Raw genomic sequence first — 17265 nt, forward strand, 5'->3', positions numbered from 1 at the left:
CTTGTGTAAAGCTGGGTCACCATAACTGTTTACCTCACGCTCGAGCTCCATTCATTTATGTTTTCTTTGTGCTCTATTTTTTTACAGATACAGTATGAGTTGACCTCACAATTTTGACCCACATTTTTTTTACCCACCCTTTACAAAGGCAGGGTTATTTGAGTCCAAGGAGTTGTATTATATCTAGGTATGAACAGATACCTGTGTGTGTGTGTGTGTGTGTGTGTGTGTGTGTGTGTGTGTGTGTGTGTGTGTGTGTGACCGCGTGACCTTGTGTACACTTTTATCTACAAACTGTACTGTCTCTTCATCTCAATGTTCTTCTTTCAGCGCAAACAACTTCCTGTGCTACTATTACGTCAAATGTATTTTTTTTAAACCCCCAAAGAGGTCAGCCAAATTAAGTCATTAGAGTAATCATATTTAAAATTCCATCTTCAAATCTTTCCTCTTGATTTGATTTTGGTGATTTGTGTGCAGTTGGGCCCATTTTGAAAATAAGCAGAACTCTGAGAATTTTTTTCTTTCTTGCATCAATTGTTTATTCAGTTGCTCACTTGTTTTTTTGTTTTTTTATTATTTCTTGTCCTTTTCCACCATGACACTATCGTCATGTTGCCATGGTCATCAAGATGCAAATTCCAAGCAATTAGTCAGGGGTGGGTGACACACTTCACACGTCTAATCCTGTGTTCTGTCAAACTGAATGGCAGGTTACAGCACTTGAGAATATCACTTTTTTGAATAGTTTTCCTTTGAGCAGTGTCTAATACATAAATAGAAGCCACAGTTGTATTAGGGTGAACATGCAGCACTATTTGAATATGTCAGAGCTAGTTGTATTTCAGAAAAGCAAGTACAGTATACATTTTCCCCCTTGATATCATTATGTAACATAGATTACTCAGTATAATGTGCTCTATACTTCAAGCTGTACATCATCATGGCCATAAGAAATTAATAAGCATTGCTGCACATGTCCCATGTTACTAAATATGACTGTATATCATTTTATATCTCTCCCAGGTGTCTGAGGTTGATCTGAGGACTTTGTTGCTGGATGAGCTTGTTGGACCTGCGGCTCAAGTCCCTCACAGGTACATGCATGTATAGTTCACAGACGTGCTGTATGCCTGACTTCTAATGATTATAAGTTATTTAGCTTACCTCCTCATCAACAAGGTACATTTTTCCTCAGGAAAAGTTAACTTTTGACTCATATACTAATAACTTCTTTATCATAACTTCATGAATCAACCACACACACTCACTCACTCACACATACACAGGTCCCCCAGTGTAGAGAGAGGTAACCGAGTTGGCCTCAGGGACTCTGTCTCTCCTTAGGGAGGTTGAGCTCCTCCAGGGAGTCGCTGGAACACCACTGTCCCCATGGCGATATGCAAATCCCTATATGATATTTCCCACCATGCAGTGCTCCAAGGCCCCTAAAGACTTGTTCTGTTTCTACTTTAACACTTTCTAGAAAGACAGATTTTCATTTTAAGTTTCACACATTTTGACAAAACTAATGAAAGGAGAATTGTCTGAATCTAAATCTTCATGCTCATACATATGTACCTATTCCAGATTCTTCCATCGCTAGCTAGACACCTGGACTCACCAGACCAGGGAGAGGGTTGATATCAAAATCCCCATCGCTTGCTGAAGCTGAAGTTCCCTGGTGTCAATCTTCAAAATGTTAAGCTTAGGCTGTATAGTAAGTGCCTTTTAGCAGCTGATAGTCCAAACTATCCTGCAAATAAAACATTTAAATAAATTCAACCTAATGTAACAGCCATGCACTTTACTTCTTCACATCAACTTTCCATTGGTGTCGTGCACTGACAACCTATAAAGTAAAATATTTCTGTCAAATACTACACAGTGTAATGTTCAGTGTGATTTCATGAAATAAATCAATTGATTTCCAAACTTACTGTAGGGATAATATTGCAGTCAATATAGTTTTTTTTTTCTTCAGAAGCTGTCATATAAAAACTAAGAACCTATCCAAATACAGTCGGAAGTAACCAGTCAGTAGCTTGACAGCCTGCAGTGCAGCCAATTAAAGCACCAAGCCAAGCAGGAATCGGTGGTCTGGCACAATGTGGCACAATTGAGTTTGCAGCTGTACCGGGTTTCTCTGGCATTCCTGCGAAAAGGCACTGAAGGGCGTGATGGATCCTCAGTCAGCCTACTTGCTGTCAGAGACGCAGGGATATGCATCACACCTTGAGCGTTTTAAATGGCTGCACATATAATAATAATAATAATAATAATAATAATAATAATAATGAAAAAAAAAATGAAATAAATGAAATGAGTAAATCAGGTCTCATGAAATGAAATGACAGGCAGGTTGAAATAGCGGGTGAGTGTGTGTGTTTCTTGCCACCAGCGTCAACATTAAACACATCAGATTGAAGCCACCCTCCAGGGTAGCATCACTCAGCTAGGTGTGTGTGTGTGTGTGTGTGTGTGTGTGTGTGTGTGTGTGTGTGTGTGTGTGTGTGTGCGCGCATGGTGAAACCTAAGTCTTTTATCTACTTTTCCATTTCCTCTGGTTTTTTGTTTATCTACAGATTTATTTATATATTTCTGCTGAAATGGTGTACAGAACACTCACACACACATTGATCTATCGATGTATTGATGTGTGAGTGGGCGTCAGTTTTTTTTATTTTCCATCTCCCTCCAATTTTTTTAATTATTTTCCCTCAGTATAATCTCCTGCAGAGTTTTTTACACTTGAGTTAACAATTGAGCGCTGTTTTCCTTTGCCAAAAGCAGTAAAATGCCGAAAGTTAGTTTAAAAAAATAAAATAAAATAAAAATGCTTTGACAGAATATCCTGATTCTCATTTGGGAAAAATAGGAACTTCACTTATTTCACACACCGGCAGTGTCCCTCAGTGTAACTGTTCTAATTCAACTCCCAAACTTTTCTTTGTTAACAAAAGTGATAAGATATTTAGGCTTAGGTGACTGGAGGTTCGTTATTGTTATGTTATGATTTTCCAAATGGCTGTGCTTGTATTTCTATTGTCCAGCTGTTTATCTGACAGCCTCCCAACTCTTCCCTAAGCATTTTCTTCTTTTGCAAGGACAGTATTAGATGCACATGACTTTCTATCTCTGTCTCTATCTCTCCCCTCTCGCTCTCGCTCCCACTTCTCTCTCATGACTGGAGGAGGATATGTCTCTTTTTCTCCTTATTGACTTTCCCAGGTCAGGCTCCTCTTCTCCTATTAGGCCAAGCTAACTGATCAATATGCTGGCCTGGTGGGCTGCTGTGTGGACATGCAGACAGGCATACACAGCGGGCCGTGCCCCGGCCAAGTGCCGCGCTCATTAGCACACACATACACACACACACACACACACACACACACACACACACACACACACACACACACACACACACACACACACACACACACAGCAGGACATACAGTACACATAGCTACCCAATCACACTCTCTCATAAATGGATTCATATATAAAATTCATAATGAAACAATTGACTGTAGAAACAAATTCTAACATTCCTAAAATCTGTAATAAAGAGCCGCAACATGACTAATGCCTAAATCAGTCAATCATGTTAAATCTATAAATCTGCATCCAGTTGGTTGCTTCTCTGTCAAATACGAAGATGCAACAAACTCCTCCTCTCGTCTCAAAGCTTCTCCTCTCTTCTCCTCCCCTGCTGTTTTCCCAGCTGGTGAGTTGTGACATCTGCAGTGCTGCGACATGGATAAGCAGCTGCCAGAGATGGATGGAGGGAGGGAGGGAGGAAGGAAGGAGAGCCATAGAAGACAATGCAGGGGAGAAGTGAAGAGGGAGGGGGGTGCCTAAGGGAGGGATGAGCGGCTGTGACAACCAGCAACAGTTAGGTGTACAACAGGGTGAGACAGGATCCTGTGTGTGTGTGTGTGTGTGTGTGTGTGTGTGTGTGTGTGTGTGTGTGTGTGTGTGTGTGTGTGTGTGTGTGTGTGTGTGTGTGTGTGTGGCAACGTGCCAGGCAGTGCCATCTGGCAGCTTGACAGAGCTCTTCTCATTAACAGGGAGGTTAATTGCTGTGGCAGCACCCAGGCTGTGTCAAACATCACCCTGGGGACACGGAGGCAACAGACGATCTACATGTTTGTGTATGCACATGCACAAATGTGTGTGTGTTTGTGTGTTTTAAAATGTGGCACTGGAAGCGCTTCTTTCAGCATAAAAGTGGTTAACAACAACCTGCAGTATATTAGCCCTTGCATGTGAAGAGGGCAGCATAGGGGACCTGTGTCCCGTGTGGGCGTGCTTGTGCATGTTGGCCAAGCTACATGCATGCTTTTATTATTATTATGAATTATGTTTTGTTGCTGTAATGATGTAGAAAGAATTGGGTTTACATAGCCAATGTCTATTGCCCCGAGGGCAAACACACATGCAGCCTCTCTCTCTCTCACACACACACACACACACACACACACACACACACACACACACACACACACACACACACACACACACACACACACACACACACAGCAAGTCGAAGGGGGGGGCAATTTGCATGTTATTACTGCATATTCATGACTCATTTTGTTAGCCTTGCCCTAATAGGCCTGAGTGACAGCTTCAGATATCGAGAGCCTGCTTCAATATCACGCACGCACGCATGCACGCACACACACACACACACACACACACACACACACACACACACACACACGCACACACACACACACACTCTTCAGTCACATTTACTTTCCCTGCTCTCTGTCCACACAGTAATCATAACAACACTTAGGGCTCTAAATAGGAATTCCCTGTTCATCTGTTGGTTTGACATTGTGTCATTTGTTTAGCACAGCTACTTTATTGTATGTAACAATACAGTAAATCATATAGTCTCATTTGTTACATGCATAATCAAGATCTAATATGCACGCACACACATTGCATGTCATTAATACATTTGCATTTTGACTTGTTGCAGGTAAGAGTATGTTGCATGTTTTCGTATTTATTTTCCCAAAAAGATGAATTATTTCATTTCATTTCATTTATTTGTAAACACAACAGAAGTTGACCACTGTGCTTCACATAACAAGAGTCAGGAAAGATAATAGAATAAAACATCCTTCATACAGCAGAAAACATAAATAAAAATAAGAATTTAGAGAAATGCACGCTCCAAGGAATAAAACTATAAAATACAGCATATACCTGTTGTATCAAATTCAGTTTCATCCATTAATTGTGCAGTAAATAGAACTTTATGTACTATTAAGTATTCAAACCATTTTGTTTTCCTCTATTTTATTTTTTTTTATCTTTGTTGACTACATTTTAGTTTGGTGTGTATGCATTTGTGTGTTTTTAAAAAGAACACTTGGCCAAGACAAAATCATGTTTGTAGTCTCAGCTAGCAAGAGTTTTCTGTAGTACACAGATGCATGTACACACTCATACACACAGCACTCTAAAGCCACCACCCTACTGTGCAGGTGAAAATAGGGATGAAATTGGCTGCAGTTACTTTCCATTCAAAACCCTCTTTCGATTTGTTCCCATTTCAGACCATTCGTCTCCAAAGAATCTCTGCTAAATGTGGGGTGATTTAAGTATTTTTTCTCTGACAGGGAAATAAATGTTGAAAATGCTAAGAAACAGACCAAGCTTTTTCACTCTGTCTAAAAGCCCCTAAATAATCAGAAAAAAATGTTATAATGCAACTATACAAGTTTTTTTCCTTTTGTAAAAGTTGACGCTGGATATTTGTGCATATCTTTAAAGGAACACGCCGACTTATTGGGACTTTAGCTTATTCACCGTAACCCTCAGAGTAAGACAAGTCCATACATACCCTTCTCACCTCCGTGCGTGCTGTAATGCTGTCTGACGGCTCCAGCGGCATCAGGCCAGCACAGAACCTGCAGGTAAATGGTTCCAGTAATCCTACTGCTCCGAATAAGTGACAAAATAACGCCAACATGTTCCTATTTACATGTTGTGATTTGTAGAGTCACATTGTGTACAAAAAACAATGTAACATGAGACAGCCATCTTCTAACAGTAAACAAACCTGGAACTATATTCTCAGGCGGAAGAATATAGTACTTGGGCGGAATGATTTGCTTTGCATTAAGCCTATCTGAGAATATAGTTACGTTATTTTTTGTACACGGTGTGACTCTACAAATCACAAAATGTAAATAGGAACATGTTGCCGTTATTTTGTCACTTATTCGGAGCAGTAGGATTACTGGAACCATTCACCTGCAGGTTCTGTGCTGGCCTGATGCCGCTGGAGCCATCAGACAGCATTACAGCACACACTGAGATGAGGAGGGTATGTATCGACTTGTCTAACTCTGGGGGTTACGGTGAATAAGCTAAAGTCCCAATAAGTCGGTGTGTTCCTTTAAGGAACAATCGTCTTTGTCTATACATTTATTTACACATAAAGGCTTCTGTGCATGCTTAGTAGTACACAGTTTTTGTATATTCTTTTTTTAAACCGATTTCCCTAGTAAAATGCTCAGCAAAGTGATTATTCATAACAAAGGAACACTGTAGTTGGAGTGGAATAAAAAATAATCAAGTGAATTCATAGCGCAGCAGCACACCCTCTTTTCCGTTTTTTTCTAGACACAGAAACAGACTATAATCTAAAGTCAGTTTGTTCACACTCCTCTGTGGCTTTTACTCCATTTGACTAAAAAGTTTTTTTTTTTTTTTTTTTTTTTTTTTTCCTGAAGTGTAAGATTTAACTCTCAGCGCTCTCTATCCACTTGCATGTCACTTTTGTCAAATCTTGCCTTTCCTACCCTGCTTGGTGCGAACGTGTAGACACGCTTGATCAAATGTGAGTTTAACATTTTTAATCTGCGCAAAGTTTCATCAGAATAACTCATCTCATGAGGCTGGTAAATATGAAATTGTGTGTGAGCGTGCGCGTGTGTTTCTATGTGCCTGTGTGTTTGTGAAGAGTACTGCACAGTGCTGTGTGATCTCTTTCCCACTCTCCTTCCATCTTGGGTGTGTGACAGCTGTCACTGATGACTCAGAGAGGTGTCTGGGCAGAGTTAACATATTTTCACCGCTGGGAAACACACACACGTGCACACACACACACACACACACAGAGAGACACATAAGCTCCAGTTTCTGTCACCTAGCACAAATTTCACCAGGCTCAGCATCTCTTAACTGCTTTTGAGTTAGATTTTTCCATGAATCACATATTGCACTGGATAGCCTACACACTGCATGCTGTTCACATAGCAGATTGCTTATTTATGTATGTATCACTTTATGCAACAGAGTATTATATTTATTAATTAAACATCTTAATTTACCATCAAGGTTTACTCAGTGTTAGTTTGGTGTCTCGTGTCAGTTTTACAACAGCAAACCAGAGTCCAGACTGGCCTTGAAAACAATGATATGCATCTCTATATGCTGGGTTTGGATCTTTAATGTTATTTGCCCATAAGCATTCCCTGTATTCCGATATTATGATGATAATGAGGCTTTCATCTCTGCATTTCAGATCACATTTTTAACATATTCAAAACGTAAACTGGAAATTGTACCAGTGAATATGTCCGCAACGTTACAGTACAGACTTCTGTTAAACCTGTGAAGGGATGGTTTTGCTTCACCTGTTTGTCCTGTAATTCTTTGTCATGTATCATCCTCTCCCTCCTTTTCTCTTTGTCTTTCTGCTATAGTACTGGGTCCTTGGTCCAGATCACATCTGAGTTAGAAGACCTGCAAATCCAGTTGCAAACCAAAGACATGGTCATCTCTAATCTGGAGAGGGAGCTCGGAGAGAATTTCCAGCAGAAGCAAAAGGTAATCAACTCAATCGTCTTGTAATGATTTGAGCTTATTACAAAGGATGAACTACAGGATCACGCCACAAAAATGTCATCGAGATATTGTCCAGCCTTTAAACTTTTGCCTATTGGGGAAGATGATTTAGCTTTTTTTTTTTATATTTAACAAAAACAGAACAGACAAACACACTTGAACAAGAACATCCCCCCTCTCCCACCCCCACCCTCTGCGGTCTCGAGGAAAAGAAAGAAAAAACAAACAAACAAAAAACAAAAACAGAAATCACACCTTGCACACCTGTTTATCCTTGCTGTGGAGAACTCAAGCATAACTATGTCCAGAAAAGTTTTATACAAAGCAAGGGGGGAGCCAGTGCTGAGCTATCATTTTCTTGGTTGCGGTTGAGCCGGCTAGCCAACCTTTCTTTCTTTCTTCAAGCAGGTGTAATTTAGAGTCGTCATTAAGTAACAAAACAATCGGGTCAGTAGGAATTCGACATCCTATCACATCAGATATTATTGATATTTTGATATTTGATGTTATTTCATTCCAAAACTCATGTACCTGTTCACACTCCCAGACCATGTGCAGGAAAGTTCCAGTTTGTTCAGGTTGGCAGAACGTGCAATAGGAAGTAGGAATGGCTTTAGAGACGTATCTCTTCTGAGGCGTCCAATATGTCCTATGGCTTATGTTGAAGTGGATCTGCTGGTGATTTGGGTTTTTGGAACAGTGGGAAATGTTGTCCCAAACTGTCTCCCAATTAATTACGTTCCCCTCCGGGCTCAGCTCTCGCTCCCATTTCTTTAATATTGGGAGTTCTCCTACGGATACTTGCATCTGTTTAGCATAAATCCCGGACACCAATCCTCTCACAGGAAAATCAACAAACCATTTAATGATTGGGTGGGTCTCGAGACTGTTCTCCCATGGTACTCCATAACATTTTAGGACTGACCTGAAGCGAAGATAAAGGAAGAAGGATGTCCTAGGGATCTCAAAGCTAGTTCTCAGGTCCTCCAAAGATGATTTAGCTTGTTTCTCAAATTTAATTGAATACAGTACATTGCATACACCTTCTGACATTTGGACAGACTTCCCTCATTTAAAAGTGTTCCTAAAAAAGGTAAAACTTCAAATAATAGCCCGGGCTTCTATTTACCCAAATCGCCGAAATGTACCGGCTTGTATTTGAGACAGGCGTCTATAAGAGACAGGCCTTTAATTGACAATAGGAGGTTACCACATTATATTAATTTTTTCTAATTCGTATTATTCGTATTTAATTAATATTTATAATAAAAAAAAAGCTGTGGATCCACTCACACACGCTCACCTCCAGCTCTTCACTGACCTTCTTCCTCCCTCCACCTCGCAGTCTGTCCCTTTTGTCGTCTTCCTCGGACAGACGTTGCAGTTCTGCTTTATGTTTACGCCATTCTCGCACTCTCTTAGGATCAATCGAGAAATGTCTTGCCGCTGCTTCTCCCGAATTTTGTTTGGCAAATTTGACAACGGTCAGCTTAAATGTCAAATCATACTTTTTTCTTTTTGTCTCCATGGTGGTATTGAGAGAATTAAGAAAAACTGAAGACTAAAAGAAAGTTAACCTGTTTGTTATGTTGCCATAGTGATGAGTCGTTTATGAACGGTTGCGTCTGTCACGTGAAATCAAATCAAAACATAGAACAAACGATCTGACGGGTTTTAAAAGATCAAATACAACCCGAAAAAAAACAAAAAACGACCAGGCCTCTATTTGAGACCGGCCTTTATTTACCCAAATCTGTTGTCACACCAGGCGTTTAAAAGAGACAGGCGTCTATTTGGGACTCGGCTATTATTTGAAGTTTTACGGTAAGCCTGCAATGTTAACAAAGAAACTAAATTATATAATAATAATATATATATATATATTTATTTATTTATTTATTTATTTATTTATTATTATTATTATTATTATTATTATTATTATTATTATTATTATTATTATTATTATTATTATTATTATTATATAATTTTAGCTGATTCTATTCCACCACAGTTCTGACGCTGACTACACAACTAAATGACCTGTTAAGGTGATTTTTTTTTTTTTTTTTGCAGCGTGCTTGTTATTGTTTAGAAGCCTGTCTGAGAGGTGAAGTCTTTTTTTTTTTTTTTTTTTTTTTTTTTACGATATTGGTTTGGCAGCTGTGCTTGGAGCGCTCCATGTGCAGCCAGGTTTAACAGCAAGCTGAGGCGTGTGTGATGAATTACCGGCATATCTCAGAGCCCTGGGTAACAAACATGGCGTCGCCGGCCGGGATTAAAAGGGAGGGTTTTTTACGGCCTTCCCACACCTCCTTACAGGGTGTCACTAAATTATACCCACTGCTGTTTAACTGTCTTCTGTGGCTTATGGTTAAGACACACGTAAATACACACAGGCACACACACACACACACACACACACACACACACACACACACACACACACACACACACACACACACACACACACACACACACTCATATATTTGTGCTTGTGGTAAACCCGGGCTTGTTGGTTGTTTATGTGTGTGTTGGCTGGTTACTGTTTGTTTATGCTGCTTGTGAGTTCACTCATTTGCACTGCCGCTAATTAGTGGTTTGTGTGATTACAGAGCCCGAGAGAAACAAGCAGAATAACTGGAGCTTGTTCTGTTAATCATATTTTCAACAAATGTTGATATATCTTTTCATTCGGCTCGTGTTACTGTTTAACTGGTACGTCTGCAATGCAGATGCACTGGTAGATCTTTTGGCACAGACTCACGTACACACAGCCTTAATAAAGATGATTGCCACAGAATTTCTTCTTTGTTTGTTAGCAATAAGCCAGTTTCTGTATAACTGAATACATTCCCATAATGTGACACCTATGAGAGCCCAATTAAACCGATTTATATATCCTTAACCATGAAAACAAGGCAAGTATACACGTAACTCCTTTGAATTTTGCAGTGTAGAAGGTTTTCATCTGTAATGATATGTGAATTACTAACATTGTTGCAGTGTTTCCTTTACATAACCCATACCATTATCCTCGGCGTGACACTGTGTCTCCTCTTTGCAGTCTGACTTCATAAACAACAAATAATTTTGTAATTAAATGTAATAATGTATGAAAATGTAAATGAAATGCTACTGATGTTTTTAGGATTATTGTGTGACATTTGTGAAGAAGTAATCAACAACAATTCTGTATCGACTTAATTAGTCAAGCTCACTAAAAATATCTTCCCTCCTTTGAAATAATGTTCAGTGTTTGAACTCCTTCCTACCCAGACTGCAACACAGGCGCTGGAAAGTAGCGAGAGGATGGTGTACCTGCAGAGCGAGCTCTCATGTCTGCAGCGGATCCAGAAAGACAGCATGAAGGAGATTGCTGAGAAAGACATCTGCATCACCAAACTGCAAGTTAACAATGAGCTGCTGCAACAAGATGGGGCCGACGCACGTGCTCAGGTGGGCACAGTGTGCATGAGATCAAGTGGTGGGAGAAGTATTTCCTTAGATCTTTTACACAAATAAAAGTACCAATTCAGCATTAAAATACTCCATTACAAGTGCTGGATGCATGTAAGTAAAAGTACATTAGTATTATTAGAAACATGTACTGAAAGTAACCGTATTCATTCTGCAGTAAAATTTCCTTTATGACTGATATTTTATTCTATTCTATTTATTACCTAAACGTGTATGTTTTTATGTAAAATCTTGACCTGAAAGTAACTAATAAGTACACCTGCAAAATAAGTGTAGTGGAATAGAAGTATAAAGCAGCATAAAAACGAAATTACTCATATAAAGTACAAGTACCTCAAAATTGTACTTAAGTATGGTACTTGAGTAAATGGACTTGGTTACTTTCTACCACTGTTGGGATTCCTATTTGCACACATGTACTTCCATATGCAAAGTAGATACTGCACATGAAAAATAGCTAATTATGTAAACATAAATGCATAAAAGCATCTTTTTTAAAAAACGTTCTGCATGCTGCATTGCGATGGGTCTCTTGATGTTTTTGATTAGTTTTGAGAGTAAGTGACTGGTACCTCATTTGTTTTACAGAGTGCAGAGATATGACATATTTTTTCTGTCTGGCTTTAGCTCTCCGATCTGAATATGAGAGCGAGGGAGCATCAGGAGGAGCTGAAGAGAAGAGAGGAGGAATGGAGGCAAAGAGAAGACAAACAGAGACTGAAATATGAAAAGGAGCTTCAAAAAGCACAGGAGAGGAGAAGGCAGGAGCAACAAGAGAGAGAGGAAGAGTGGAAGAGGGGGATTGAGGAGGAGAGAAAGGCCCATGCTCAAGCTGTTAAAAAGTGGGCTGAGAAGGCAGCTGTTTTAAATTATGAGGTGAGTATATAATACCCTGTTTACACGTACATAGTTATTTTTAAAAACGGAGACATTTCCCTTTGTTTGTGCCCTTCGTTTACACGCAAACGTAGAATTCGCCTCTGAAAACAATTCTTTGTAAAAACTCCTTTGAAAATGGAGAGGTTGAAATGTCCGTTCATGAAAATAGCCGGCCACGTGTAAACGTAGCATAAATGTAAATGTAAGCAGATCTCTCATTGTGTTCCCTCATTTTAATTCTCGTGGATGAAATGATGCGTTTCCCTCATCAAGAAAAATATCACACACAATTCCTTCATCCACAATTAAAAGATTACTAGAAACGTTCAATTAAAAATCTAATTTACATGTTTGAAATAGTCTCTCCTTTGAATTAATTGTTTCCTTTTGGCCCTGACTTAGTGTGTCAACTTTTAGTTATCCTTTTTATGATGTTTTCTTAATCAAGTTTTATTGTGTTTACTTACAGCAGGACAGAAGACAGCATACTTTTACACATGCATGTACATGCACTTACAGACTTCTGAGAGAAATATCCACAAAACACTTCACCTTAATTCAGACCTCAGACACTCTCCTCTCCTCCACCCCCACATCCCCTCCTTCCTTCCATCCTGCCATCTCGCCACAACCGCTCCAAATTAATCTGCAAAATATTGATTTGAGGAGCAAGGGGGGGGGGTGGGTGGGGGCACACGATTGCGGCCGCATATTAATACGAACGGGCCGCTCTTCGTCTCTCCTCTATACTTTAAGATCCTCATATCTTCATAATTGATTAATGTTCCTTTGTGAAGTGGCGATGAATAATACATTAGTGGGCCTGCTGCACCCTCAGGCTGATGAGAAAATGTTTAATTTCAGTAAATGTAGCGCTCCCTCTCTCTTTCTCTCTTTCATTTTCCCTCTCTGGTTATTTGTGAGTGTTGGAGTGTGTTTGTGAGTTTTCACTTGTGAGCCGAAGTCTAGAGGAGTGTTGTTGATTTGCTTTTTTCGTGTTTACTGTCGGCTTGAAGCGCATGTTAAGCATCACAAACAAAAGGCGGCATCTGCATTTGCAAATGCGAATGAATAAATTGGTGAAATGAGCTCAGTATTGTTCCATTACCTGATATAACTGCAAGAGCTGTGTCACTTTACAAGCTGTTTGCCCTCAAAAAAAGAAGAAGAAAAAAAAAAAAAAGAAACCACCCCTTTGGACATTTTTGCACACGTCACAATGCACTGAGAACATAAGCTGCTACATTATCCATCAGTAATCAGGAAAGCGTGCAAATGGGCCACCTGATGGGGGACAAGTAGCCTCTCCAGCAGCATGGAAAGGTGCCGGGAGGGTGACATATGTCAGTTGCTGTGACTGGCACAGCCTGACTCGACTTAGCTCATCTGGTTAACTGCTAATTATGCTAAACAGTATACTAATGATGATGATTATGGATTTAAGAGCTACAGCAAGGCACGCTGTGTGTGTGTGTGTGTGTGTGTGTGTGTGTGTGTGTGTGTGTGTGTGTGTGTGTGTGTGTGTGTGTGTGTGTGTGTGTGTGTGTGTGTGTGTGTGTTGGGGGGTGGGGTGGGGAGGTAAAAGGGTGGGATGTCTGGCACCTGATGGTGAGCATCTGTGTATTATAGAATAATAGAATACATAAATGATGAAGTGAACACACACACTTTATACCCACTTAGAGCTTTGCTTAATTGTTATTTGAACTTATGCCAGTGATGAAGGGGGATATATATACATGCACAGCTTCATACATACACACACACACACAGCACTAATTGAATAAATAATTTGTTTCCTTTAACAAGCGTCCTAATTAGTTATGCTAATCAGCCTAGATAACCCAATTAACCTCATAGAGTGAGGCTCCTTCGTGTGTTTATATGTGGGTGTGGATTTCTATGCCTGAAAGCATATCAGAGACACTTAAGAAAACACATTTGCCTAATTAGTTTTCAATGACATCGACAAGCATTTATGTTTTTTCATGTCCCTATTGTTAGGCTTTTGAATGCGAGCTAATAGGCTTTCCACGCCAAGGAAATGAGTGGTATTGAATTCATGTAGACAGTGTTTGTGGTTTTCTACATGCATATGTGAGGATGTATGCATTTATACGTATTTCTGTCTGCCTGTTCTGCCAGTCTGTGTCTCAGTTAGATCCACATGGACGTGTATATTTTTACAACTATTATGGTAGTTTAAACAGAGTGTGTATTTGCTCAGAGAATGTCTGCCTGTTCCATTAGTTTATGTCCTTGGAAATACAATGTGGCCTCAAGTTCTCTCCGTTTATTTAAAAACTTCAGTCAGCGTTGCCATCCTAATAGTGAGCCGTGTTTCCTCTCGTTTAGCTTCACCACTCATTATCCAGAGAGAGAGAGAGAGAGAGAGAGAGAGAGAGAGAGAGAGAGAGAGAGAGAGAGAGAGAGAGAGAGAGAGAGAGAGAGAGAGAGAGAGAGAGAGAGAGAGAGAGAGAGAGAGAGAGAGAGAGAGAGAGAGAGAGAGAGAGCCTGAAAGAAGAAGACAGAGGGAATGAATGAGTGACCGAAACAGAGAGAATGTAGAGTTTTTTTCTAACCTGACCATAGCTTCTAATGAATGGTGAGGAGAGTGAAGGGAGGGAGACACCTAGACAAGACTATCTTTGTTGAGAGAGAGAGGGAGAGGGAGAAACAGATTTATGTCTTGCAGGAAGTCTCCCAGATTTGTGGTGTCGCAAACCGCCTAGCCCGAGTCAACTCCATGCTCTGGCTTTAAATTAATAGCCAGTTTAAGTTTCTGTGTGCGCTCTTGTATGTATTGGGTATTCATGCATCTGTTTGTGTCTGTGGCATGTGTCCGTGCACTTGTGTTAGCAACATTTTGGCATGCAGTTTAGAAGATGAGAATAAGCATTGACAGAGTAGTACTCATCCGCTCCTCTGGTTTGGTGTGTATGGCTGAGAGTGGGGATGCTTCAATTAAAACACGTCAGAATGCAGAATGCAAAGTATTAAAATGCTCAATACACAGACAAATGCACGCAGCCCGTATTCAGAAACTGTGCCTTGAGATGAGCCGTCAGGAATTCCGCACGGTGGAGATGTCACAATTATACTATATATAGTATATAAGTATTAAGTGCAGCTAAAGTGCCGTTACAGTCATTCACTGGCTGCAATGATGGTGCAGAGAATCCTAGAGTGCAGTTTGGAAAAACGTTAAAATGCTGACCAATCAGAGCAGACTGGGCTTCTTTGGGAGGGGGCGTTAAAGAGACAGGTGCTAAAATGGAGCGTTTTAGGCATGTATATTCAAATAGACAGTATGAGAAAAATAATGTGTGTTTTAAACATTAAAGCAAGTAAACATGTTCTAGTACAAACCCAAAATACAGTTATGCTCATTATGACCATAATATTAGACCTTTAAAGTTGTTGCAACTGTTGGAAAACTGAGGTTTTCTCATCTCTCAAGGCATACAACCACCTGTCAGCTACATGCTATCTGTATACATGTCTGGTTTTTTACACTTTTTGCTCGCAGGTTTCTCTATAGAGCTCCCCCTACAGCTTCGGAATAGATATTTGGCATCTCCTATGTTTACTTGTGCCTGGGTCCTCACTCCATCAGTCTGCCATTTCCTCGTTCTCTGTTCCTCCAACAATGCTTTCCTAGCTTTCTGCTTCTTTTTTGCCGGCTCAGCCATGAAGATAGTGTGAAAAACTCCATCACTACCTTGTTAGCCGCTTCCTGAATGGGTGTAGGTGTGCAGTGCCGTTAAGCAATTTGTTACATCGTGAGACCTGGCGTCAAACGATACTTCCTGATGCTGAGGCTGGCGGCTCGCCGGCCGAAAGTTGCAAGGGTGGTTTTTCCGCTCACAGGCGCTAGGGGGAAGCGAGACGACCACCATTCAACCCGAAAAAAGTCATATAACCATTCCAATGACTCCGAAGCTGTTCAGTTAAGGTAAATTAAGCTTAAAAAAACTGCATAGTTCCCCTTTAAGGGCTACCCTCAAAATTGACTCAAAAATGAAATAAGGTATTTAATGCTGCACCCAACATTAGCGGTAGGTCATGACACCTTCGCTAATGTGCTAATGGAATTCACTGTGGTGAGCTAAAGCTTAACGTCCAAAGCCTGCATTTTTATAATGGGAAGACCAAACACGGGATGCTACTCTGTGCAGTACAGGTCTTGAATGGGGGTGAGATGCTAATATTAGCTCATGCTCACATCAGCTGAGTCATCTCCTCTGTGTCCTTGTCTTATTAACTGATTTAGGACTGATTAGATCAGTCTTGGTGGAGCGTGCACTGGCGCACATACACACATACACACCAAATTTAAATATCAAAATGGAATTGCTTGACCAGTGAAAACTAGATTAATTCAAAATGTTTGCATCAAGGTGTGGGTAAAACCGATGACTGTGCATTTTTTTTTAATGCACCTTGCAGCATTTAAAGCCATTTATGACATTATCTAAAGCTCATGTTATGCAAACACATTCTGCAAGTCAAAGCCACTTATGTTGATCATACTTGATGCTCCGTTTTTTTCTCCTTCGCCTTGATTTGACTTCATGGGATCATCAGCATAGGTATTGATTTTGCACTCCATTTAGTGGAGTTTTAGTGAGCTAAAAATGTTTATACCTCTTCCATAATAACATGCCACAGTAGCAGAATAATGATGTTGAGCTCTGTCACTACACTCCTGTAATCTGCATGCCATGTGCTTTTTATCACAAGCTACAGATGCCTCAGATATGTTAACAAGACTTAAGTAAGAGATTAAAAAACATGTTGGACACAGTGTTCACCCATTTACCACAGCATTGTTATTTCAGCCCTCTACCTGTTAAGGTGTCTCTTCATCTAGCTTTGTCAAGGTTATGCAATCAGATTGGCCATTGCTCAGCTCCCAACAAATGCCACAAATAGCTTGTCTTCTCTCTAGTTTTCAAAAACTGTCAAGAGATTGCTCTGTTGCTACCAGGTCAAATCTCTTGACAGCCTAATGGTGGGTGATGTAAGTTTGGC

General features: G+C 40.1%; 1 protein-coding gene across 2 annotated transcripts in view; it reads left to right on the plus strand.

The window, feature by feature from the left end:
- LOC114549379 (nuclear mitotic apparatus protein 1) overlaps positions 1-17265 on the plus strand; it is a 108175-nt gene that overhangs the window by 16429 nt on the left and 74481 nt on the right. For both annotated transcript variants that reach the window (XM_028569654.1, XM_028569655.1), the window contains exons 3-6: positions 1027-1097; positions 7734-7857; positions 11152-11331; positions 11980-12228. In XM_028569654.1, coding sequence (XP_028425455.1) covers positions 1027-1097; positions 7734-7857; positions 11152-11331; positions 11980-12228 — 624 coding nt within the window. The remainder of the gene's footprint in view (positions 1-1026; positions 1098-7733; positions 7858-11151; positions 11332-11979; positions 12229-17265) is intronic.

Source organism: Perca flavescens, chromosome 22 (genome assembly GCF_004354835.1).
Source record: "Perca flavescens isolate YP-PL-M2 chromosome 22, PFLA_1.0, whole genome shotgun sequence".
Taxonomy (NCBI): domain Eukaryota; kingdom Metazoa; phylum Chordata; class Actinopteri; order Perciformes; family Percidae; genus Perca; species Perca flavescens.